The 27,139-nt window shown below is 37.4% G+C and overlaps 1 protein-coding gene across 3 annotated transcripts in view; it reads right to left on the bottom strand.

Moving 5' to 3' along the window:
• Positions 1–19,693, bottom strand: part of LOC117215072 (cadherin-89D) — a 37,681-nt gene extending 17,988 nt beyond the window's left edge. For 2 of the 3 annotated variants that reach the window (XM_033461496.1, XM_033461514.1), the window contains exons 1-6: positions 19,310–19,693; positions 15,199–15,316; positions 14,905–15,057; positions 3,787–3,917; positions 3,123–3,281; positions 420–528 (exon numbers count right to left, since the gene is read on the bottom strand). In XM_033461496.1, the coding sequence (XP_033317387.1) occupies positions 420–528; positions 3,123–3,281; positions 3,787–3,917; positions 14,905–15,007 (502 nt within the window). In that variant the 5' untranslated portion in view covers positions 15,008–15,057; positions 15,199–15,316; positions 19,310–19,693. The remainder of the gene's footprint in view (positions 1–419; positions 529–3,122; positions 3,282–3,786; positions 3,918–14,904; positions 15,058–15,198; positions 15,317–19,309) is intronic. The other variant, XM_033461506.1, reaches the window with a different exon arrangement.
• Positions 19,694–27,139: the final 7,446 nt, after the last annotated feature.

Below are 27,139 nucleotides of genomic sequence, written 5' to 3'. Positions count from 1 at the left end.
AGTTTACACAAAAGTGACAGTCTCCAAAAGTACGAGTGTTTTAGAAAGGACATTTTACTTTCCCCGTAGTATTACACCGCGTTTACGACTATTACGGTATAAATTACATAGTATCGTAGCTGCGTGAAATTTATCTAAATCTAGGTCTTTAAAATACTTCAAGTAACTCTTACAAACAAACAAGGTGTACCAATTCTATGCTATATATCATAAAAAACGCTCTAAAAGATCCTTTCTCTTTCTTACGGTAACTAAGACTAAGAAGTTTAAATTTGGATTAAAAAGGGAAACGATATTTTCATAAAACAGAAAAGCTCCGAAATTTTTTCGGAACTCATTTTCTTACAAAATTGAATTTCCATGCGACAGTCTTCGTGCAGCAATTTCTTATATGCTAGTTCGTATACGATATATCTCACCAACTGGAGTAAGCTCGTCCACGGTTACGTGATAAGGCGCATCGACAAATTGTGGAGCATGATCGTTTATGTCTTCCACGTAGACCGTCACTGACAGGTGCGACGTCACCTACAAGCACAAACGTTAAATGTATCGATGTTATTTGCCGGGTACAGGTTGTGCCTGGAAAGCGCTATATCTTGAAAGAGGATCCGGTAAGGTAAGGAATTTCTTTCAATTTTAACTTTTCATGTTCCGTTGTTCCTGTTGGTACGTGTAATATTCTCGAACTAATTGAGACAGGAATGAATTAATTAGCGAACGTTGGGTGCGAAAATAACATTGTATGTGCAAACGTATTGCTATCCTTAATTGATATCGTTGCATCCTGTGTAATTACCATTTATATCAGGATATTTAATTTCACTTTATATTCTAAATTTTCTTAGACTTGTACGATAAAACGTAAAATTTATAACTCTATCGCGGAGTGGAATAGATTTTACTGGATTAAATATCTTAATATCCATAGGTATACGTATACATCCAGATTCAATGTTAAAACAAGCGCTTTAAAAAATTAGTTTAAAATTGTTTTTACAGATTTTGTCAATCTTCGTAATTTTGCTTCGAACGATTCGCAAAATAATTATTAAATACATAGTGCATATCGCATAGCGTTGTATCGATTGGGCACTGCGTCTGAATACAGACTGTCTGATTCTCCTTACACTCGCTTTCTTACAAACTTCTCGCTCAAATATTTGTACGCCAATGTCGCTCTACCTTTTTTATTATATTTAATAATATACATTTCATTTCGACTGAGTTCTGTTTCTCGTATTTCCGTCATATTGCCCGAATCGAAGAGAATAGAAAAAGAGTAAAAAAACAGGCTTGGAAAACCATACAAATGGAAGAAGTTATCAAGTAGATATATCATTCCTTACAAAATGGAAGAAACGTAAGAGATGAATAACAGATAGATAGTTAGGAGATAGGAGAAAAACTGTTCTCGACTTTATGGTATCCTTTAGTGCTGCACGTTGGATCGATTTTCATATTCCCCTTTCTGTTCTCTCTGGCACTCGCTTCCCTTTTCCTGTCCGATTCTCTTCGATATTTAATATCACCAACCAGGAGGAGACATATTTCCCGAAATTGCATTAACGCATGAAAACGTCCCATCTGATCGTTGGCGAATAACGAAAAAGGAAAAGAAGATCGTTCAATTTTGCATAACAACGGTACAATATTCCGATGTGCGTACTTCCAGTTTTATTGCATACTCGAAAACGGCGAACTCGCGAAGTACAAAGACCGTTTTCAAAATTAGCGGATCAATTTCGAGGGGAAACGCCGCGCGACCGTGTTACCTCGATGAAACACGTTTACGTGTAATCACCGACGGGCAAACGCAAAGTTTCGAAGTTGGTTAAAAGTCTAGTTGGAGATTCGCGACACAGGCGAAGATGGCAAACGAAACTCGCATCTAAGGATTAAGAAGAGCAGCAAAATGTTTCCCTTTCCTCTGTCTTTAACTTTAACAGTACGCGAGGTTCTTCATTAATAAGGAATAATTATCATTTTTCTAGTGTTGTACCTTCGTACCAAACGTGACTATAATTTTCTGATCTTATCTTTATCTAAAAAGATCTAATCTAAAGAATTCTAAAGACGTTACGTTTCCACGCCTCGTTGACAGCAGTAATAATAATCTACTACTCTAAATTATAAAGCTAAAGGCATAGGATTCTTCCTTATACATACGTAGATATTTCGACGAATTTCATACAACTACGTTATTGAAATTAAGGAAAACAAACAGCGGAATTTTGTTAAAAAGAAGCGACCGTGAAGGTTCTGTTTTGCGGAACGATCGCGAAACAAACGCTAACAGTATACACCTCGAGAATAATTAAATTTCGCGGCTCGGTAAAAATCGTAATCAATATCGTAACGGTTTCTCCGATTGGCGGTATTTCGACGAAATAGTTACATAAACGCTTATTAGCACGTGACAGAACTACAAAACCGGTAGCAAGGGTCCGTCCGTCGTATCGAGACCGGTACCTGCACGCTCTAGTTACTCTTGCATGCGCCGCGCGTTAGGCGAAAGAACTAGATCCGTAGAGAAAAAGTAGAATATGTCTAGGGACTTTTGAATTAGTTAAGAGAACCAGAAGCCACTCGTATTTTTCAGTGATTTATTATTAACCCAGAACCGGTACCGTTAGTTCACAGATGATGACAGTAGTTAGATTAGACTCTAATTATTACGTCACTTTATTTTAGGATACTTAAGTTAAATCTGCATTTTGTATTTTATACGGTAAAGCTTGTTTTGGTAATATTTATTACGTAGAATATATAGTAAAAAATGAAATTGAATAGAAAAGAATGTATAGGTGATGATTACAGGGAAAAAATTGTTGCAATAATCTTAATTTTTTCTCTTTTCGATACATAGAAAATTATGTTTCCTTCTTGGTAAAAAATACGAGATGCATAAAACCCATCTTTCGAAACTCAAACTCTCTTATATCACCTGCGATCAAACGATACCGATCAAGGATTAATACGCGGCTCGTCTGATGATTTCATTACAGTCTAATTACATTCGTGAAGAAAACGAACCGTGAAACGGTAATAAAGATGTTTCCATAATATTCTAAGAGCAGCTAAATTAATCGGACGTTCGTAGAATACTTTCCACAATTTACCAAGGAATCGCCGCCATCGGAGTAATCGCAGACGACGCGGAACTTGAGCAGATTTCTAGGCATCTCCGCGTCCACCAGGTCTTCCAAAGACTGGGCCAGCACTAGAGAGACGTGCGTCCTATTGGTCTCCCTGTGCGTGAAGAAACGAGCGTCTTCGTCCTGTAACAGTTACGACTCATATTACGCGATAGCACATGCTCGTCCAACGGTAAACACAGCATTTGGGTATAATTATTCCATTCGTGGTTCATTTAGCAGCGATGTTCAACGGTAAACGCGACACTGAAGCATCATCGCTTCCTTCGTTACTGAAACTATACCTTACGATCGTTCTTCGCACTTTTACGTTTCTAAACGCAGGCGGAAGTTTTCGTCTTAGACATTGACAAAGTGGTACATAATTCGAAAAAGTGTACATGTCAATATCTGTATTTTTAAGGAATTATTCCCGAAGTAACTGTTTAAACAAAATACGCAGTATCGAATCAAGAAACGAAGTTAGAATATAGCGTATATTATGTCGTAAGTAGTTTACTTCTTCAGAAATACTGTCACACCAATGTGCCACGATTACGAAGACAATTAACAATTATACGACATATTATACAATCAAGAAGTTGATACGATCGATGAATTAAACAAAAGGTAAAAATGAAATGCTTACTTTATCGACTGGCATTATTGAAATATGATTTCTCGGATGAGCTTCTAGCGATAGAATTTCCGTGCCTTTAGCCAGATTTTCCGGTACTCTGACAAACTTCAGATACTCTCCTATTGGATAAAACTGGCACCCTGTAAACATACGTAACAGGCAATGAATAAATTATTGATAATTCGATTTGAAATAAATGATTTTCATGATTCTTTCAATGAAGTTTTATTGGAAATCATTAGGATTTCAGATTTTCATATTTACTTGTAGCTATAAATACGATTATGCTTCGCTAATATGCGGAGTGTAATAAAATTATTACCACTGATGTCGATTGAATTTCAATTGCAAGTAGAAAGCAACGGTAATTTTAAAAATAAATAAGAGACAGAACAGGAAATTTTATAGATACAATATTTAACAGAATTTTACGTAAATTGTAATATTTTGATACACATTATATACATACATATTATAAGAATTTTTTATGTTCATTTACCACGATAGATGTCATCTTCTATAGTTTACTATTGGACGATAATTTAGTGAAACCATCAACAGTCTTGCCGAGATTAGAAAATATTTTATAAACCACGAATATCTTAACCCAATTCGCGACAATGTGTAGAGTAATATTTAAGTATCCGTTTTCACGGTTTAAAATAGGAACCCAGAACTAATCAAATACTTTCTAACAGTAATTCCCAATCGTACTTTCCCATTTCCTGCGACTGATTCCTATAAATGTTTTACTTTTTCCTTGCCTATCCGTTACGATTCTTTTTACTTCCAATAAACCAAATGTTCACATCGAAAATGTTAATCGCCGAACACGAAATGACGCCGTTTGTACCTATCTATATTAGTAATAGTAACACGTTTCGTACGAAAACTCTGGAAAATATAAAGTCCATTTGAGCAAGTGAAAGGACGTCGACGGAATTTGCATGTTGATACGGTTAATTTGGCTATCGATCATTATCATGATTAAAGCTCATGGACCGTGGCGGACAGGTTTGACGCGGTACGCCTTACAATTTGATCTAATTTTTCCATTTTTTAGAAGTACATACGCTGCTGGAAAAGGGACTTTCGTATACCCAAGGTAATTCTAATTTTATCACTTCTAAGACGTTCATTTCAAATTTTATAGGTTTACATATAAGTAACTTTATATATTAACGAACAAACTGAAATAAATGAACGGTTTGAAAAATAATTATCGTTCTTTAGCTGATAATTGCTGTTAATTCGTTATAAGATCGAAATGTCGAGCTTTGAAAATTATGTTACGCTATAAGAAACCGAAGTAACAAGTTTCACGTTGCATATGCTTTACAGTATTTGCTTATTTATACATAATGCTTGATTATATAATGCTTCATTAAGAACTAGAAACACGTGATGCATAGTAAATGCAGCGAGAAAGTAATTAAATAGAGCTTGCTCGTTAATGTAAAACTCGTGCATAAATATGTTTACGTGCTAATAAGTTTACTCGTCGAAACAATAAAACAATCTGTACAGAAATCGTGTCTGAGGCTTAATATGAATTTGAAAACTTGGTGTTTCAGTTACTAGGATTCTAAAGGTTTATCAAAGGTTATGAATAAACCAAATTCGTTGAGTTTCTAATATTTATCCTAGCGTTTATATTCGCATGTTAAATATAAATGAAATTTCCTCGCGTTAATACTTTCGCAACCTGATTTCTCGAAAACGAAACCTAATCTGAGAGTATTTGATTCCATAAATATTGAATTCTTTAGAAATACATTATCCATTCCCAGTTTCTCCTCCAATATATTCTAAGTTTCATCCCAGCCTGCCTTTGTTTACGTGTTTTTCGTATTTTCATTTTCATATCAATCCATAAATCAATAAATAGATAAATTATTATACAACGATCCAACACAGTTGCAAAAAAGATATTACGCGGTTCAGAGGGTTCGTACTCTGAATACAAATTTACGTTCTAAAACAAGTTAGATTGCCCATTGGTACCATTTACATATCTCGAAACGATATTTATTATGCAACAATTTAACACAGTAACCGCAAGAACAAATCGTCCTAAAAAGACGAACAAACCAAAATTACAAAAAATACGAAGAATCCAAATTCAAAGTTACCCTGAAACAGCTCTACTTTTACGATACTATCAACGTTACGAAACTCGCCACCAACGCATGTTACAAGCGTTGCGCAGTTGCAATTAAATGGCACGCGTTTCCTTCAAATCGGCGCCTGCATTTTGTTGCAAATGTCGGCGACTGTCGAGCACGAGCGAGAACAAGTCCACGACATTTTTCCATCGAGGAAAAAAATCGCGCCTTGTTCGATAACGTGGTTTTTGCCGCCTTTCTCGACAAAATCGAATGTGCTACGGCCGTCATTTCTCGAGGATAGGTTCAATGTACCATAACGCGAGGCAACGTAATCAAGTTTTCTTGCCGTCCAGGAAGCGTCCGAAAGGTCGTCGGTTATCCGTGTAGATTCTAAACTGTAGACTCTAGAAACTCATCCAGTCTTTCGTCTTAGTAGAATGTCTCGAGAAGATCATTGAAGTTTTTCTTACGAGGGTAAAAGGTAATGACACGTTTCTTGCCCGATGTTTGACAGAGAATTGATAACTTAATCCTGTGTAACTGGATTTTTCTTCTCTTCCTCCTTCCATCCTTTTTTCTTTTTTTCTATGAAACAAATATCGAATCTAGTCGAAAATAGCGAATCTAGTCGAGTTAATCTATCAATTAGTTAATATAACAATTTTTGGTTATTTTGATAAACATTCTATCCTTACCAAGAATTAAGGATATTAACGTGAAATGCACTGTGTGTTTTGATTTCGATCACACAGGTATCTCTTTATTTCCTTGAAGAAGGAATTCTTTATATTTCAAATATAGATTTATTTAAATTTTATGCTTTAATCGCGTGTTATACTACGCCTCAATTCCATTCTTTGAAACGCAAGAAAGAAAACGTGGAACATTTTACGACCTATTCAATACTTATCGTGAATAAAATATTCTTATATCTAATCTTATATTGAAAAGTTAAATGTGGTAATTAATTGCAACCGTACTAATTATGTTAATAGGCTCTTCTATCTTTCTTACATGCCTCGTTGTTTATGCTCTAGCGTTCAACGGTGACTATAGTTATTCAATAATAATTGTGTAAGTCGTTATCTCATCGATTGAGTGCAAATCAATTACATACGAAGTGTGAAACTTGTACGAACGTGGCACAAGGTGAAAAGAAAAGGAGTAAAAAATGTATGCTCGTCAGTCTTGGAAAGAGGGTCAAGTTCTTTTCTACAAGAAACTAAATCTCGTGCAAATCTGCGTACAAAAATTGGTTACAAATTTTTTTCCAAACGAGAGAATTAGTTTTTGGACAAATGCCGAGGAGACGAATTTTTCTTTAATTTATTACGAATATACTTATACACGTAATTAATAAAAGCAATATTTTCAGAGCTACTCATGGTCGAAAGATAAATATCAATTTATTATTAAATAAACTTCTTTTATTAAGTAAGCTGCATTTCTGTGTAACTAATTGATGAAGTAGAATGATTGAAATTTTTCAACAAAATTATGTTTAAAAGAATAAAAAGTCGAGTATCAAAACAGAAGCATTAAATATGCCACGCTTTACAAGTGAATATCTAGGCTCCCTAATTGGATATTATTTACATTAATACAACTTAAAAACCATAATATACGGATTAATTTCTATCGTTCGTTTTCTCCGATTACAAACTGCAGAAATGTTTAACTGCGTGAAACCCTGGCGGCGGTATCGCGCTTTCGTTCACGTGGACGTACAAAGCGCGGTATTTATATTTCAAGTGGATGCGTTGAATCCAGTTCGCCAGCAAGCCGACTAATTAGCTCGCTCCAGACTGGACGCCAGCGTAAAACATTGTTTCCGACTGCGAAAGGGGAAAGATCGGAGGGACGATACACTGGCAAGCAGGAGGAAGTTCGCGTCCCACCGTGCCAGATTTTATCTTAATTTATTCGGGGCTGCGATCATCGCGTCAATCTGGCCATCTTACACGATATTGTCCGGTGTCTTCCGCAGTTTTTTCAGTCAGTCCCGGATAATATCAACCTGAGAACTCGGAATTATATTTCTTTGGAAATAAATAATGAAAATGCGACGAAAATGTGAAACGATCTGACAGAACTGGAAATGAAAATTATAACCGAAAAGTCACTTTTTTTATTTTCAGCGCAAATAAACGAGCCAGGTTCGACCATTATTATTTGCATGTTTCTCGAGCTAAAGATTCGTTATTCGCGTTGTCGGCGTTTCTATATCTTCGCAGGTGTTCCCCGAGAATATATGTATTGCAAAGTACTTTCACCCGATCACATGCTCCATTCGAAGCTAATACTCGCACTCGGACACGCATCGCGGTACACGGTCGATCAATTCTTTTCAGGTTTTTCCAGTCACGATTATCGATCGTACGTCACAAACGTCTTGTACTGTTATTGCGTTATTGTACAGGTACGTTTGATTCGATTGAAAATTCCAGTCGAAACAAGTTACCAATATAATATAAATGAATTCCTTTTAGATCAGAAAATCGAATTAAAAAGTACTCCAATCACAAATTTGAAAATACTCCTTCGGTCAGATTGGGGATTCGTTTCCAGAAACGAAAGCCAGGAGCGATCGGACTGACGAAAACGCGCAGCTAAGCTCGGCGAAAGCCGAATTAGGTTCGTTAGTGGAAGCAATCGTTACTCGATTCTTTTCATCGATCATCCGGAAAAAGTTTCGAACCGTGCATAATCCGCAAAATTCCGCCCGTAGGAACCGTCAAATCACTTGGAAGCGCGCTCTTTAAGGACCTCAAATAGACAGAGGAACTATCTTTCTGTTCCAAAGGTTCTCTCTACTTCTTTCTCGTTCAACCTTCGTCCGTTTTCCTTCCACTCTTTTCCTGTTTTCTTCCTTTCCTTGTTCTCGCGATCTCTTTCTTTCCGCGTTTGTCTCTTCCCTTCTCTTTCTTCTCTTTCTAGAACCACGCTTTTGTCTTCCTGCCACGAGTCGATTCGAGCAGAATTACTTTTCAGAGGCGGCAAGATGGAACGTCGGAGGCGCGTTCTCCACTGGATACCGCAATAGATGCACAGCCATATCGTGTATTTATATATTTTCATGTATATGATACGCTTGTATAGAGTGGTTCAAACGTTTAGATTGTAACTTTGAGTACTTTTAGGAAGACAGAAAAATGTTACGATATTATTACTATTCAGAGATCTGAAATTACGTACGTACTTATACGAACTACTCGGAAGTTACATTTGTCAACTGCAAAATTGGGAGGTAAAGAAAAGGAGCAATGTTACCAACATTACTTTTTAAAGTCTACCTTAGAATTATAAATTATATTTCATTAATTATGTTGTTTCTTTGCGGTAAATGAACTTGTAAAATTAAATCATTCGTCTTTTTTTAAATTGATCGTTAATCGTGTACTTAAGTATTATAGTACTGTTTATAAAAATCCGGACATTTTAAATTGACTCGATGCAATAAACTATGTTAAAGTTACAAAAATATTTCACGATATTTGTGTATTGATGTAAGTGCTGTAAAATATGTACGCTATGACATACATATATACTTAGATATATTTGAATTACGCATTATTGAAAGCATATTGAAGTTTGAAAATTCGATTCCATTTTTAGGAAACTGTTTAATTAATCAGAAGATCGGATATGTAAAATTTCGCATAAATATTCCTAAGTGCTTAAGATATTTCCTTTCTCGGTAACTTTGTTTCGTACATCCTAATTTTACTTCAACATAGATCGAGACAAGTAGTTGACGTATCGTTTTTAAATATTTATTTGTGCCAGCTAAATTTATATTTTCTTCATACCTGAGAAAATGTCCAGGCTAATAATACAATTATTACCTAGAATTATCTTCTTGGTAAGTTCATAGAAAAGTGAATAGGATAAAAGATTAAATATATTCTAATTTGTTGATATAAAATTCAAGATTTATAGAGTCATTATTTTTCCATTATCAGCGTCATTATTATTTCCACCATTATATTTATATAATGATACTCAGGCTTCAGATATTCTATAGATAGATGTGTCCCCATTAAAAGAAATGTTGCTCCAATTCTCTATAAGAATGAACTTTGAATCACGTACCATCGAAATGTCAGTTCTTCGTAAAGTAGAATTTTCACCTGAAGACTTGTCTATTATTAGTGATCGGAACCTGTTAATTGATTTTATTATTATATACTTTTTGATACGATCCAAAGAATCTAAAGTGTTCAAACAGATATTTCATATAGAATTTAACGTTTCAAAAATCCCATCCGACGTTTTTTAAAGTAAACCAAAATCCATTAAAAGATCTAAAAAGACACCTGCTTTTAAAACATCTGCGAAAGAGGAGAATCTGTGTATGAGAATTAAAATCCAAAATCGTGTCTCTAGCGTCAATTAAGTTGCACGTAACAGGGAACAGATTGTCCCTTACCGGTGGCAACATCGAAACACTTCAACTACAAACGGCGACAATTCTGAAACGGCCGGTACACATAACGAAACGATTACATAACGAAATGACTCGGTTGTGCGCTACCGGCCGCGGCTGGTGCATATGTTGTGTAGCATTTACACAAGTAAGCTCGTTCCCTAAAGCTTCCCAGGAAGTGGGACAAGGTCGGCCAGCTTTTTGCACGTTTCCGCACTTCCATCGCTTCGACGTCGCGGACACCAGCGAATATCGCTGGACATGCTCATTGCTCATACATCACCGTCCATATGTCCCAGAAGTTCTTCATCGTTGTCGTTATGTTTTAGGGTGCTCCTGCCCGAGCTAAACTCTACTATGCTTAAAAATTCGCCATCTCGATTATCCTTCTATACGAACGCTCGGACCATAAAATAATGTACTGGAGAATGTGTGTTGGCGGATTACGTTTGCTTGTTTCCAGAATAAATTGATTTCGTTTGGCTCGCTGGGAAGAAGATTAGGTCGAGAATCTTCTTTGTGGACGATAAAGATCTTTAATGATTGGCGTTTGATCGTTTGGAAAAATGAAATATATTTATTTTTGCGAAATAGGTATTCAAAATCTCTTTATGGATTGTATTTGAAGCGAAGTGAAGATTTTAAAAACGAAATGATAATCGAAGGCAGTGATATAACGTGAAATCAGAAATTCGTCCAAACTCGGGAAGGAAAGTCTATGTAAAGGTAAATAGCGAATAAATATTTAAAGTCGATTATCGTATGATTATTTAAAGGAACGAATATCTGTTTCATATCTATTTCAGTGAAATATGTCGGGTAATTATTTTTGTAAAATTATCGATTTAATATTTGTTCTTCTAGCTTCTTGAAGTGCGACTGAATCGAAAGTAATATTTCAGGTGTATATTATTATTAATTTTCCTTCATCTGTTGTATATAAACGGGTACTGAGAAATCATATTTCACTTCATCATTCGTACCTTTCTATAAAATGAAAAGTGTGTTAAGTAATACCTCGATCTTCGCGATGCGTGTAACCCGTCGTTTTATAGTCTGTCATAGCAAATGCATAGTTTGAGGAGGTCAAGGAACGATGAAGAAAATGTAATTACTTCGAAAATTAATGATCGGGTTAAATACCAGATACTACATACTAGAAGACCAAATACTAGATAACGATCTTTTTAATCATAGTCAAGTTTATTTTAACGATACGATGTTTTATATTAAAAATAAAACCTAACCATTAAACGAAACATTTGACGAGAAAGTTTCTTAACACACTAATACGTTTCTATGGAAAAAGTTATTGCATTAATATTTTCGTCATCGCAAAGTTTCATCCGCTTGTTTTAATTAAAAATGTGTTTTGCCTAATTGCTTTAAGCGCTGTATAAAACAGCCATTGAAGAAAATGCATGGATATAAACTGCAGGGTTCCGCCCACGCTGTAATACTTTCTGTTGGACTAATAAAGCTGGTTGCATAGAATCGTGTTATTGTAATTTAAAAGCTACTATTTTGACAAAGCGAGAAGAAATACAAAGTTTAATATACCTGCTTATAATATACCTCTACGTATGTACATAAAAAATCATAGAATTTGACAATTTCTTGTTTAACGAGGAACGATTAGAAATAATAAAAAAATTGATAGAAACTAAGAAAATGAAAATGTAGAATTATTCCCTTCTGGAAGAGATACAGTAGTAAACTAGTGTAATATGCGGTACATAGTATTTCAGAATATTTGACCTAGCAAACAACTAACGAGAGACGTTATCCAAGTGTCTAGAATCGATTTTGTATTTCCTTGAACTACACTGCCAAGCACTAAAATCCAATGGATAGATATTTTCAGATTTCTATTCGATCAGTGTTCCTGTATCCTCGCCATACCTCTTTGATTACGAAAATGTATATACGTGTAATATACATACATATTTAGGTACACACACACATTGCAGAACTATAGTTGTTCCATTTACAAAAATCATTAGGGTAGTCAAACTTTCTCGAGAATTTTGTTTGTAAATGGACGCAGTATAAAACTTAAAGTCACAACGAAAAAACGGTCCGTCTCGAATTTTCCGAAAGCTGATCTCAAAGTTGCGCCAGTGTACGTATATTTAAATAGATCCGTCAGTTTATGCAACAGTATATTGTCAGTTGAATTCCAGCCCTTCCCGTCTCCTTCCCTTCGAGAATGTCCCCGTTAATCCGAGGATGAAAAAGCACAGCTCGAAATTCCGGAGCCGAAGGCGGAACTAAACACTCGTTACGCTCGCGACTGAAGATCCGTTGCGGCCTCGATCATCTACATTTAAAATACGACATCTAAGAGGATTTGCGGATAATTTTCTCGGGGTAAATGTTTTTAAAAGAAGAATCAATCGATCGATGTAACTTTTATCTGGTTATTTTATAGCGAATGCTTGTCCTAACTTAATCCTGAAACGTTAAAATTTTATCTTAATCTGTAAATCTTGAATCCCATAAAAACTTTGTTTTCTAATAGATAAGACATGATCCGACGTAATTCTGATTTGGGAAATTATTGATATAAATTCGTATAATACTCTTCGTTAAATTAACGTATAAATTCATGATACAAAAAAGTACAATTTTATTTCTCGCGTTATTGGGAAAAAGAATTTTTATCAAAATATTTTTCGTTCCCGCGCTCTTACAAATATCTTGTAAACATCTCTATAAAACCTTGAATTTTTTCCGACACTGTATATATGAGTAGGCATGACCTCAGCATTCGTATGTATGTACGAATACATGAATACGCCGTGAAAATAATTAAAAGCGCCGAGGTGAAGAGCATGAACACACGAACACTAAGAAAGTAGGAAACTTTTACTTTTGGAGTGCTGTCAAAGAGATTATTTCTATAGAGCGCAGGAAGGAATAATATATCAAACAAAAATACGTCTCACTGAACCAAAACTTGGAACAGAATGACATTGAAAAAGACACGTTATTAAAAAAAAAATTTACAAAGAGAACATATAGCAACATTACAAGACAAAAAGAAGTGAAATCCCAGAAAACTAATCTGTAGTGTAATTTACCTAAATAATCGAAACGAATAATTGGAATAGACGGCGCAAAATGGCAACGATATCTAGCAACTAGCTAAATACCCAACAATTCACTTTTCTTCCGTATTTTTCATTTTCGATCCTAAAATCGACTAGGCTAATATGCCAAACCCAACCAAGCACCGATTTAATTAATTCATTTGCACACGATCAAAGCATAGGTGAAGGTTCATTAACGAGCATCAAATTGCAGTTTCAATACGAACGAGACCTCGATCTCACGATCTGAAATGGTAACGATGAGAATCAACGATCCATTTTAGCGAAGGAACAGCGTTTCTCAAAGTGTCGCGGGCGATAGTAGGTCAGGAATAGATTTATCTAGGTGCATTCGCCTTGCACTTTACGCGTGAAAAGAATCATACACCGCACAGAATATTTTTATTATTTTCTCTTTCTCTCTCTCTCTCTCTCTTCCTCCTCATGTTATGCGTGAACAAGGAATCGACGTTACGAACAGTTGTTATTTTTCGTTTTCTTTATTGGAGAGCAAGAACGGTTGCCACATTACGAACTGTTCTTTCCGCTTTAATAACTCGGTTGGTTGGAGAGAGTCTCAGATGAATGAAAAGTTGCGATATGTTTGATCAAGTCTGCTTCATTTTGGTTTAAATTCTAGCGCCTCTCGAAGGCCAAGTTCAAAGCGTAAAAAAATTTGGTTATTTCATATGTGAGAACAGTATTTATTCAAAACTACTTTGCACGATAAAAAGTTCGGTATGTTAAAAAGAAAGGTGCAATCTTGCTATAAACTTATTCTTCTATTAGCAAATTTTGTATTCATTTTATAAATCTTCGGAGAATTATTTAAACAGTAACGACGCGTTAAATTTTCATTAGTAATAGATATTTATTTAAAAACGAATATTTCTTAAAAGTGCATAATAATTCAATAATATGAAATATCATCGACCAGTTAAATCGTATTAAAGAGCAACATTGGCGTCCATCGATACTATAATATATCGTAGAAATAATATTACATTCGAGAGAAATAACGGGGTTGTTTGTTATCCGCAGTGACAGAATATTACGTGATAAAAGCTTGCACGTAGATTTCTACAGAAACTTGGTCGTACAGCGTTCAAGAGTACAGATAAAATCCCATCCCTGAGAACTAAATTATATCGGTCAGAATGGTGCGGCGAATCTGTTGAATTAAATATCGTGTGCCGAATACAATATGACTTTTATTTGGCGATTTTACGCTGTCTTATCGTTGCACCGATATTCTCAAGTTTCGGAACATTTCAAGCACAAATGACTATTGTAATTTTATATCTGGTTTAATAGGATACTTCTGGATAACTTCGAGAAAGTTCGATTTTGTTAAATATTAGTCTATTAAATCTTTGTAACACTTTGAATTATTATACAATCCTACACTACTATAATTCTCAACATTGTGGCGTGACACAACATACTGTTTGAGAACCACCGTTCTAAAACACACGCAGCCATGAAATATTGTTTAACATACCTGTCGCAAGATCAAGACGGTCGACGACCACCAGGAACGTCGCCAAGGTAAACCAGCGGAGTACCGACGAAATCGAAGGAAGCTTTTCCCCTGATCGCATCATGTTTGGTCCTCTTCTTCTTCAGCTTGGTCACAGCTTACCCTCGTGCATGTCTGCAAATTATTCACGATGATTCGTCACCTGGCACACACTGTCGAGCTCTATGACGTTGCATCTTCGCCGATCACACTAAAGATGCAACGTTCGCTCGATGTACACGATCACGATTGCTCGCTTGGAAAAGACGGCTGCACCTGAATTATCTTGGCGTCTTTTGTTGCGACCGGGGGAATCGGACGTTCCGTAGAGCAATTAGGCTTGTGATCGCTGGTGGAAGGGAGTCTTCTTCGCATTTATAACGAAAGGTGTAGCCTTTTCAACGATGCAGCGGGGAAATAAGGAAAACAGAGTGATCAGTATCGTGGCATTTATCTTTTATATATCGCTTATATCGCTTATATATTGCTGTGCATTTTGGGCGGTTATGCATTGCGAATGACTGCGTTTCAAGTGCTATAGATGTGTGGGTGGGGCGAATGTTAGGAATGCTTGAATGGGTCAAGTTTTAGAGACACGTGGCGAGATATCGTTGGATGGACTATGCTGGTCAGATAGCTAGAAAACGATGTAACCTAGACTAGGAGCGTACCAACGTCGAGAGGGAAGCGACCAGGTTCTCGGTGTTCACCGTGCAATTAAGTTCAAGTTAAAGAGAAAGCACCGGCGTAATACATTCGCGCGGTAGGATCGTGTAATTGTTCCCGCGGTGAAATTGTGTAAATTGGACACGGACTACGGTGTGAAACGCACGATGTCGGGGAAAATTCGATGGAACGAGTGAGAATGAAATCGAGAATGATGACAAATTGACGTAACGGGAGGATGACACTGGTGCAAGGTTCATTTGGATTTCAATCGATTGGGAAGAAGATGCGATTATTTGGTTGAGGAAGAATTCGAATATCGAAATGTTTCTCCCACGTACCTACGATGCATCGTTTCGAGTTACTTGCAAAATTAAATCATGGTTGAACACAATTAATGCGAAAAATATTAATTATCGAGCTCGTTTGACAGGTTTCCAACGATTACTATTCTAGTGAATTGCATTATATGCAAAGAAGAAAATGCTTCGAGTAACGAATGAATCGGTAAATAATTCAATTAGAACGTTTAAACGATAAAAATACAAATTTGAATTTATATATCATAATGTATTAAATAAGTCAGACAGACACGTTTCGACTGGTAAGGTTACAATGACAATGACATAGGAAGAATGTTAAGAAGTCGACGACAAATTATCACGAAGATCTGTGTCGGCGTTTTTGCACGCCACGATTTCACTTTCGACGATGTTAGTGACCGTAACTCGAACAAATTGGCATTACGCGAATCGAGGCTGTCAATCAACTCGACATACTCCGGGGGATCTTAGGATGAATAGAGTAGTTCGCGACGATCGCTACCGCTTTGAAAAAGAAATCTGATTTCTTTTTTCATCGTTGCTTTTATCAGACTGTAATCCGACAGTTCAATTTTACTATTTTACTTCGTGCAAACGGTAAGCTCTTTTTCTTTTACTAAAATAATTAAGAGAATGATTTATAAAATATTTACATAACAAAATGCGTGCATGTATCATATGTATATAGAGAGAACTATACCTCTGTCATAATTTCATATACGAAGGAAAGAATCTGGAAGTGTATTTCCTACAACGAGTAATCACAATAATTAAACTTGTTACTTTGATATTAGGAAACGCTCTTATAATTATAACGTTTGTCGTTTGGACATACCAGCAATTTGAGAATCACTAAACGATATATTACTGTGTACTTAGCTACTTCCTTCCACGATAAAAGTAACTAAAATAAAGTTTCTCTTGGATAAGTCATATTCATATGGGATCTAAAAGCACATATACGTAAATAATTATTATCTACGTAATATAATAAACTTCTTAATCCATTCATAACAAAAACAACTCTGCCAAATTTCACAAGTTTCTCAGATCTCAAACTGATAACTCTACTCTTCGTAAATATTCAATTTTATCGACTACGAACGTGCTTAGAGTCGACTTTTAAAGAAGAAATTAATTTATTTCCATAAGATTATTCGTCGTAAATAAATATCAATTCCAAGTAATTTGTAGTTTTCAAAAGAAAAGGATATTTCTCGCGCCTTTTGCTACGAAAAAGAAAATCGTGGCGTCGCTATATTTTCCTACTTTCCTGACCGACTCGCTAACGGAATCAGCATACTACGTCTATGCCGAAGAAAGGAACGGTATACCCATAAACAGCCTGCGTGTTGCCTTACCGATGCACAAACTAACTGCACAGCTATGCAAATGCGTATACACTCACGGATCACGAAGTTCGACCTTGATGAAGCGTAAGTCTAGAAGAACTCGTGGAAGAGCGAAACGCTAAGACAGTGCTCGAGAGGAACGGAAGCACGAGCCGAGAGTTAAACTCGAGCACAAGTGAAACAGTGAACCTACTTTAAAGTAGCGAACGGATGAAAGCCGTATAAATTTCCAGGCGTTCCAAGTGCAAGGACGCAGCGCACCGTTTTCTCGTAGAAGGACGATCCGATTAGAGGGATCGTGGAAGTGGCTGGGCGATCGGATTCATCGTTTTAACCGAATTCTCGGCATTATTATCCCTGCTATCGCTGTTTGTTCCGGGATAGAAACGATAAAAGTTTTAACGTGATCCCGGAGACATTTATCTTACACCGACCGTTTCGAACATTTTAAATATACTAAATAATATATATAAATAATTCTACGAGTCGTATTCAGATTCTGTCCTTTTAATGGTTTCTCCGGTAGTGTACAAAGAATTAATTATAACATTTCCTACGAGATCAACAGCAATTTAAGAAATTAACGTGTCCGTAATTATAATGCTTCAGTTTATCAGCGAAAGATCAAAAGTTCCAAATCGCCCGACCATACTTGTCTCTTTCTACTTAACGTTGCATGGCTGAAAAATCCTCGCTGATACATAGAAGTGACCGATCTCGATCAGTCGCAAACTTCCGCCATTCCGACAACAGCCTCGAACTTGGTCGAGCAACATGCAAATGATCCGTGGTTCCCTGTGACCCGACGCGCCGCAGTAACTCGACGATCCGAAGAAAACCACGCCGCAGACAAAGAAGCGCTTAATAAGAAGCTCGTAAACGGCGTAATGATACTTCCGGTCCGTGTACCCCACAACCGCGCAGCAAAACTTTCGCTCAATTACGTGTTTCGTGTTGCGCGAGTGAACGGTATCTGTCTTAATGGTGCAAGCACGCACCTTCAGCGTTATCATCCAGAACCGGACCGCGTTCTACTCTGCAATCTTATCAGAAATAAATCGTCTATTGAGGTACGAAGGTATTTAGGTTAGGGTGGTGGTCGTTTCGTCTGAAAAATTTATCGATTAGTGATTGAGATTTTGCAACGTGGATCTTTAACCTTTTCAGAGATGTAAATGCATCCATGAGTTCAGGAACATCGATCTATTAAATATATACTGTCAACTACGTACTGCGTATTTGAAATGCTATAAAAATCGACTTTCATCGCTTCCGTAATTCTATTCGCCCCGCTTATTCTCTAATTCGTTATCTGAATTACATATATTTACGTTAGAGCTGGTACGAGTAAATTCCCGAGCAATTACTCAAATGAAGTTCTCCTCCAATGAATCACTCGAAACTTTTTACTCGCTACGACCGCGTAGAAAATGTATGAAAACAACAGTGGTTTATTTTCCCTGACATCGTTTTCCACTCTGTTTCTATTTATTAAAGCGTAGAAGAATTTATCGAAATTGAACGAAGATCGAGCTCTTTTTCATAGGATCTTAATTTCGAAGAAATACCTTGAGCGAGAAATAACACAATTTTGCTCGACTAATTAGGTTTCACTTGGTAAAAATATAAAAACAGAAGTTCTGAAACTTCTTCCATTCGATCTTCTACCATCCCGATTCATATTTCCGGAATATTCATATTTCAAAATCTCATACGCAACCTTAAGTCCTGTTGCATTTATAGTTACCAACGCTAGATCGCCTAACTATGTAATCGCACGATATCGTTTAATCAAACATACCATTACTGGAAGAAACAAAACGAATCTTCGGTTACTAAGCGTATCCTGCATCTTAAACCGAGTAATTCGACTGAAAACCAGCGTCTTAAATCTGGTTCAGAATTATGCGAGGTGATCAACCTGGCCGTACGAACTGCATCCACAACCATTCAACATGCCATCAAACTTATCACTCATCGCTCGCATCTTGCTTCAACGATACCCGACACTACCAAACAATCCCATCAGTTGTCTGGTATACCAACCTTCCTTCGACCACGACTGCACTTCCTCTTCCACGATCAAAGTACTCTAAACAAATAACAGAGTACTGTAACCGAACAAGGTATGCGAACACAACAGGTGCGAGGACAGCACGCGACACTCGTTACCCGAATGAGCTGTCCGGATGGTGTGGACGAGCTCTAATAAAGAATCGGTACGAATTCGCGACAAATCGTGGTCTCCCTCCTCGACCAGCGATCAGGACAAAACTTTCGCCCAGTTTCGCGTTTCACGTTTCACTGGTGACTGGCATTGGCCGCGGTCGGACGGCGGCCGTGCGTCCACCACTTTCGGTCCACGAGGTTCCCCACGAGTAATACTTTCGACTTTGCCTACGAGTCGGATACGCGCGACTAGTCGGATCGCTCGTGTCCTGTTCGCTCGCGCTACCGACTTCGTCCACGTTGTCCCGGCCAAGGAACGGGCAAGTGGTTCGCGCGCGTACACCGCCGTTCGTATATCCAGCATTCACCCCTCTTTTACGCGCGAACCACGCTCGTCCTTTCGCTTTCAGCGGCCACTGACCATCGCAGCGACCATCGCGCACTACGCTGACAAGCAAATGCCTCACCTGTGCTCCGTTACTCGTCTTTGATAAGATTAATCCTGGGTCTTGGGTTGAAATGAAACATGATCGTAAAAATGAGAAATGGTCCAAGTTTTCCAGCGATGGATGAATACAGAATGACGGAAACGTACTGACAGACAAAAAGTTTGGAAGTAGAACGAGGGTCGAAAGGCACTCTATGCCAGAGATGAAAACAATAGATATCTTTGGTGCTAACGATAAATGATAATTTTATAAACTTGCGTATGGTGAAATATATTATTCGTTTATGTTAACTATAGCCAACGTTGAAGGATCGTTTTATAGATACCAACGATAGCAAATTTTGAAAGTAAAATGGTTGAAAGCGATCATCGATATCGATCGCGTGTATTATACGTTTTACTAAAATATAATTTAACAAGAAGTACTCCACTTATTCGTACATTTAGACAAAAGGCGGAAGCCATAATGTACAATAAGACGCAGTTCCTTATTGGTTATCAACTTTCAAGTGAAACTGTAATATCATTGGACTCCTTTCATTCATCTTCGGTTGAAAGGCTTGTTTCAAGAAAGTTTTTGTGTAATAGCGTTCATTACGTCTAATCGTGATAACGATCACACCGTTCCTCGTAAAACGCTGTTCCTGCATCTCTTTAATATTCAGTTTCTGGAAGTTAAATGCTTAAAACGTTTCAAACTCGTGAGATTTCATAAAAAATTACTCGCAATTGCAAAGATCATGCAACAAAAATTATGTTAGTAAACCTCGTGCTTGCTGTAAAGATCGCTTTCCTTTCCATTTGCTATGCCACACACGTTCGTTTCAAGCTTTGCTCTCAGAATTTTCCATTCTTTACTTTTCTTCGTTGAAAGTAAGTACGTACGTTCGTTTCAATCGAGGTTTCTATCGTTGACAATCAAAAATATTCTCTAACTATCGCAAGGACACGCGTGCAGGCTCACAGCGATGGCGTTACGCGAGGAAAATTTCAAGCCCGCGCTGTAATCCTATGCGACGAATAAGATTTCTCAGACTTTCAGGGCCAAGGTTGTTACGGTTGATACTACGCTCGGTTCCTAACAGATCCTTGTCGAAATCTATTCCGAGATCTCCACAGTATTCCAGCTAACGTTATTAAAACTCGCAGGATGCATCGACGCGCATTAATGCAATTAGGATTCGTGCGGAGTTTGGCTCCTTAATGGAATTACACGCAATACTGACGAAACACCAGAACTCTGAATCGCGTTTCAACGCATCGGTACTTTACTTGAAATATTCGATTCGTTTAACATATTGTTACGATAAAAAGATTTTTTTACACTTTCGATAGCGAATACTTTCTATAGAAAATATTTCATTGAATTAATCGTAAATACTTTTTTAACGCTAATCGAAATCTTACATCTAATCTTGATCTCTATATTTTACAGACTTACCACACTTTCGTTCGTCATCGTATATAGCTCTTCTCAGTTTGTACCACTTTTGGTGAATGTATCCTATTAATACGAACCGCGTGATTACTATATCGATTTTCGATAAATATAGTTAGGCGAATTGCGTCGATCCGGAAGAATTTCAGACAGAACGATAGTTGGGATTGCAATCTATACATCAGTTTGTCGGTAAGCAAGAACCTTCCAAGGTAATTGGTCAAATTAAGCGAGGAAAAGTGAATGTACCACGGACAGAATCATGCAAATAAGCGGAGAACAGCAAGGCGCGATTGTTTTTGTGGCAAGCAATAAAGCCACGTTAACAAAGAGAAAATGTGTGTTTCCACAATCGACGTAAAAACAACTTATTGACCGCAACATTGAAGAAAAACAGGTGTTACCCTATCAAATTAGCGTCGAAAGCGCTGATTATTGTTGAGCAATAGCATAAGATCGATTTCTTCGTACTTTTGTTCTTTCAATTTCACGATACTCGACCGTTTTATGCTGATTTGAGACACTGATGAGCTATTTTTTTATTTGAAGATGGAAAGTTTAATCCGATAGTTATATTATAGTTGCTTGATTGTTCTCCGAAAAATGTAAAAAGAAATTGTTTCCTGCGATAATGTAAGAAATTAGGCTTCTTTCGATAATCTGTTGTAATTTTTCAAATTTTCAAATTAAGATAGTATCGTGGAAGATCTTTAACGCATTCCATAAATCCTGCGATAAATCAAATTTCCAAATTCATTCATCTTCACCGCAGAGCAAATACGTGGGAACGATTTCGTATTTAAAATTTATTGTTTACACGAAGCACACACATCTCCTTCGAGCCGACTTCGTTTTGATTTATCCGAGGAGCACTATGTGCATTTCTCCCCTTTCTCCAGCGTTTCGATTACTTGAAAGCATATTTCGAACATTCCTCTTATACGAGAAAGGCAATTTTTCAAACTGTTACTTCTTTAACAACTTCTTCCGAAGATTTAAGAGGTCAAAGTTAAGAGGTTCGTTCCAAAGAAATTAATTAGCGATATAGTTAATCTTCCCGATAATGGTGTCTTTGGTGCCTGAACAAAGATTATTCAGGAAGTTTCTTAAAATATTGAACAATGTGTCATAGTCTGATCGAATAATCGTAATTGAATACGGGTTTCATCGAACTGTCGTGGAATTTATTCATCGGCGGAGCGAGCTTTTCGCGATTGATGCAAAGCAGTTTCATCATTAACATTTACGCGGCATTAGATATTCCGCCTGGAGATAACGAATGATTTATAGCGTCCTCGTTTACTTTTCAATCGTAATTCGTTCTTAACGAACCTTCGAGTGAAAAATTCCTCACAAAATTAATCGTTTTCCGAACAATTTTTCGTAGATCAGATACATGAAATAATTGCTATTCTTTTTAATATTTAACAGCGTCTTTAAAACATTAAAATTTTGTTTTTTCGAATTTGGGCTTCGTTCGTGTGTGTTGAGGACTCAAGAAACTCGCAAAAATGTAATTAATTGGTGCACGCTGGTCAATAACTCGAGCGAAATCAATTTGGTTCAAGGCCCACTCGAATCTCTGTTCATGTTACAACCTGATCAATGATACTCTTTCTTTGAAGCGTCTTATATTTCGCATGCTTATCAAGTATTCCGTCAAATATTCTGAAAGACTCCATGAACGTTATTACGAACGATAAAGGGCCATCACGCGGCGAAGGAATAGCTACGATCGGTGCCATCTTGTCTAAAGACAAGCGCGTCTTCCTTTTTATTCACGACCTCCATGCAATGAAATCGTAAAGAGACTGGAATCGTAGGGACGTACTGATAAACAATGTTTTTAACACGACGCGTGTCTATCTACGAATATACGAATATACGAATAATATATTGGAAATGGCAAAAGGAAAGGACACACGCAGAGAAAGAGGTTCGAGGCTAAATAGAAAAGCGAATAGAAAAGAAACAGTTCGAACGAGAATTAAAACACTGGGAAATAGCGTTAATGGGTTAAACGAACTGTGTACGTTGGAATTTGTAACATTTACTTCATTGTTTTACTTAATGACGCAGCTTTGTGTAATTTCTCGCGTAATTGTGACAGGAAGTTTTTATGTAATAAACGTAAGATTTAGTTTCTACGTTTGTTTTTATTACTATGGAAAGAAAGTGAGATTCTTGAGATTCATTAAGAAATTATTCTTACGAAATTATTACTGCAAGGATAAATGTTATGAATATTATCTTTCTATTCTTTTCCTTAGACTTTCGTCTTTGATGAAATGCATACCAATTTTTTTGCAATGAAAATTCCATGAATCGAACCTTGACCACTTTTAATTGTGATGCAGAAATTATATAGCAAAAAACGGGAAACTGTCGATTTCATAATCGTAATTAAAGTGTAGCTTCAGCTAAGAAATATAGGGTAGATAGGAGTAAGTCATGGTTGAATAGATCAAAATGTAATGTATCGACTACTACTAATGACTTGTTTGTACGTACAGTAATTGCATAAATTTGTAGCACGTCGTAGGATTATTTGAACAATAATTGCAAAAGCACGATATTGAGCAGGATACGTAAATTCCATGGAATAAATATTTTTACGTGTTTGACAAGTCCCGTGGGAATTTTATTATTACGTTATATCTTTAATGCGGTAAGTTCAAGGAAACGTGCACACGATTACAAAGAACTCGTATCAAGAAAATAAAACAGACTCCTTATAGAATACAAGTCGAATATACATCTATGCAAATATATTTTATATATCGACTGCGGAATGATTTTAATCAATCCCAGGTACCAAACAACATCACTTCGACCACCCAACACAAAAGCACCCTCGCGAAAACCTGTTTCCTCGGCGACGTTCCGCAGCTTGAAGAAAAACAATCGGCGCATCGTATCCCTGGTGGTTCGCCTCCTTCTTCGGCCCGTTTCGAAATGAAAATTTCCATTGTGTTCGCATCAGTCGTGTCGCGTTATCAAAGGGGTTGCTCGAGCTCGGTGTATTCCTCGTCGACGTAGCTCGTGCAGACAGGCGCGGTACTCGCGAAGAAATGCACAGGAACTCGTTAAAAGCATCTGTCCTTTCGTGTCTGCCGATTATTACGTGGAAACGTAAAGCGTGAAGTACGACACTGCCACGGTGGAAGGAGGTCAAGAATCTTTTACATCCTCGTTACGGTTCCTCGCGTCTGTGTTTCGGCTTTCAATATTAGATTCCCCTGCCGACGACGACCTCGGTTCAACACACCTGCCACGATGGACGTTGAGGAGCGAGTCGATAAAGGAAACAGAGCCCCACGCCTCGAATCGAAATAAAACACGTTAATTAAAAAGAAAAATACTGACCCTAAGCAGGAAGTTTGGCGAAAATTTAACGTATTATTACGTTTTAACACTTTATTGAGTAGTAGAGTATTAATTTCTTTCTCTAGGAAGCTGTCATAGTAGCGTAATCGCGTACTTTACGTACTTACAACTTGCTGTCCTTCTGCTTGATTTCAACATTTTTATCAAGCTACGCGTGTAAACGATAACGATTCTTCGAATTACAAAAAAAGACACGGACGATGAAAACAATAGCGCATTCATATCTATAGCCAACGACCATCAAAGATGGTAATTACTTTTACCCAAGCTCACCCTGCCGGAATAACTTCCCGTTTTGCGGTCACTTTTTCCGGCCCATTAAATTCTCCGTGCGTCCTCTACGAAATGAGCATACATTTTGCACTCGGCCACTATTTTGCATTCGATACGCGCGAAGCGTGTTTACTCTCACGATCAAGAGATCCTTTTCGATTTTGATCGAGCATGGAAATCGTTACTATTCTCGTGGACGTTCCTTCGAACGGAACTACAAAGGAAAATTATTCCTTTAAGTCTATAAGCGTCAAGAAATAAAATTTTGAACCTTTTGCACATGACTCTTGTCATTTGGCTTCGAATTTGTACTTGTACCGTTCTATATTGAACAGAAGATGTCTTTGCGAATATGTCGGCGAATTTATTCGAGAAACGGAAGGTACAGGACATGAGATCGATGGCACGGTATCAACTAGATCGCTGGATAAAAAGGGAAAAGCCAAAGAATAAACATCGATTTCGATACACTTTCCATGGAATTTTCGCCACGGGAATACTTATGAACCACTTTTTCCTTCGCTATTTCTCTTTCTTAGTTTTTCATGTTGTATTATGTACATAAGACACGCGCTTCGTGTGTTCCAATGCAACGACCGACATTTTCATCGTTGAAAGTTGTTCGGTTTCATATACATATGTACGTAAATGAAACATGTTTGGTTTCTTTCTTCTTTTTCGTACGATGGTGAGAGTTTGAAATTGATTTGTAAAATAGTGTCTGTTCTTTCCAGGAATTTTCCTTACTAGCGAAATTCATTTCTCTATTTAATGCGAAAAACATCTCCGAAAATATCATCGTATTAAACAATGTTCTTTCTCAGAGAATATCTTCGAAGAATCACAATCGTCGGTGAATATCCTCAAAGAGTCAGCATCCTCAAAGAATTGCTATTCTAAAAGAATATCCATAGAATATACCCGAAGAGCCGTCCCTAAAGAATTACCATCCTCAAAGAATCGCCATCCCTCGCATTCTACAGTCCAGGCTCGCACACTCGTAGGAGCATCGTGTATCACAAATAACCAGCAGATGAATTTTAGCATTTCTAGTCTATTGTATCGAACACACGGACCGCGAAGCTTTAATGTTAATAATAGACTCTAACGGTACATCAGCATAGAAAACCGTATGGTCGTCCGTGTTGCACTCGCCTCAGCTAACCGATAAATCGCTTCAGATTGCGAAGAGGCGCGTAATAACATCGGTTACAGCGAAACTTCCGCCCCGTGTCGCGTGCGCGTTCTGTAACTTTCGTTCTCGCGCGCGCCAGCGTGTGCAGTCGAGAATTATCGCTTATTAAGGTCGACGCGGATTGCGTTAATCGCGGGCTACGCGCTGCAAACGCCGGGGAAATATCGCCCTAGCGATGTTTCGTTCGCGGAAAAATCCACCGGAAGAATAAACCGCGGTCCTTCTTCACACTATTTGTATTTCTTCGTAAGATTTGATAAATCTTTCTGCTCCGCGTACGATATAGTATAGATATACACGTATAGAATATAAATCCTAATTAAACAACTTAATCCAGATTTGTCTTAAGTTATTCCGATAATCTGCGATCAACTAATCGGAGATTAACCTGACAAGCTAGATTTATAGCTATGTGTAACGATTATCATCGCGTGTTATTTAGAAGCTTGAAAAATAGAGAGAATTTTAGTTATCCGAGGAGAAGATAAATACCCTGATTAAATACAGAGTCTAATTTTTAAATTAAAAAATTAAAAATCAATCTAAATGGTATTCATTAAGGACAAAAGTCGAAAAATTGGAGAGTATTCCGTTTTATGGGGGAAAGAAGCGCGCTAAGTATGTACATCGAATCGCTTTTCGGATGATAAGCGCTGGAAACTGGCCGTGTTCGAGTGGAAAAGTGAAAAACCGGCTGGAATTAGCGGTCGGTCGCTCTCTTCGCAGATTCCGATAGATTTTAAAGTGCATGAAGCGTCACATCGCTAGGGAAAAAGCAGATGGCCGACTTCACCGGATACGCAGACCGCTCACGACCTCCGCTAAATCGCCGCTGAGGAAAGTGCTTTGCCCTCTGGTTTCTTTCGCGTTTCCGCGGGCTTCCGTCCTGCATAGCAACTAGAGACGTCGCTTGACACAGAATACAGCGAATGCAATGTACAGTTTCAAATTCGAAGAAATGAAAGT

The sequence above is a fragment of the Bombus bifarius genome, unplaced genomic scaffold (assembly GCF_011952205.1).
Source record: "Bombus bifarius isolate JDL3187 unplaced genomic scaffold, Bbif_JDL3187 scf7180000007971, whole genome shotgun sequence".
NCBI lineage: Eukaryota > Metazoa > Arthropoda > Insecta > Hymenoptera > Apidae > Bombus > Bombus bifarius.
The sequence above is the reverse complement of the archived record's forward strand: the minus strand, read 5'-3'. Positions and strand labels throughout refer to the sequence as shown.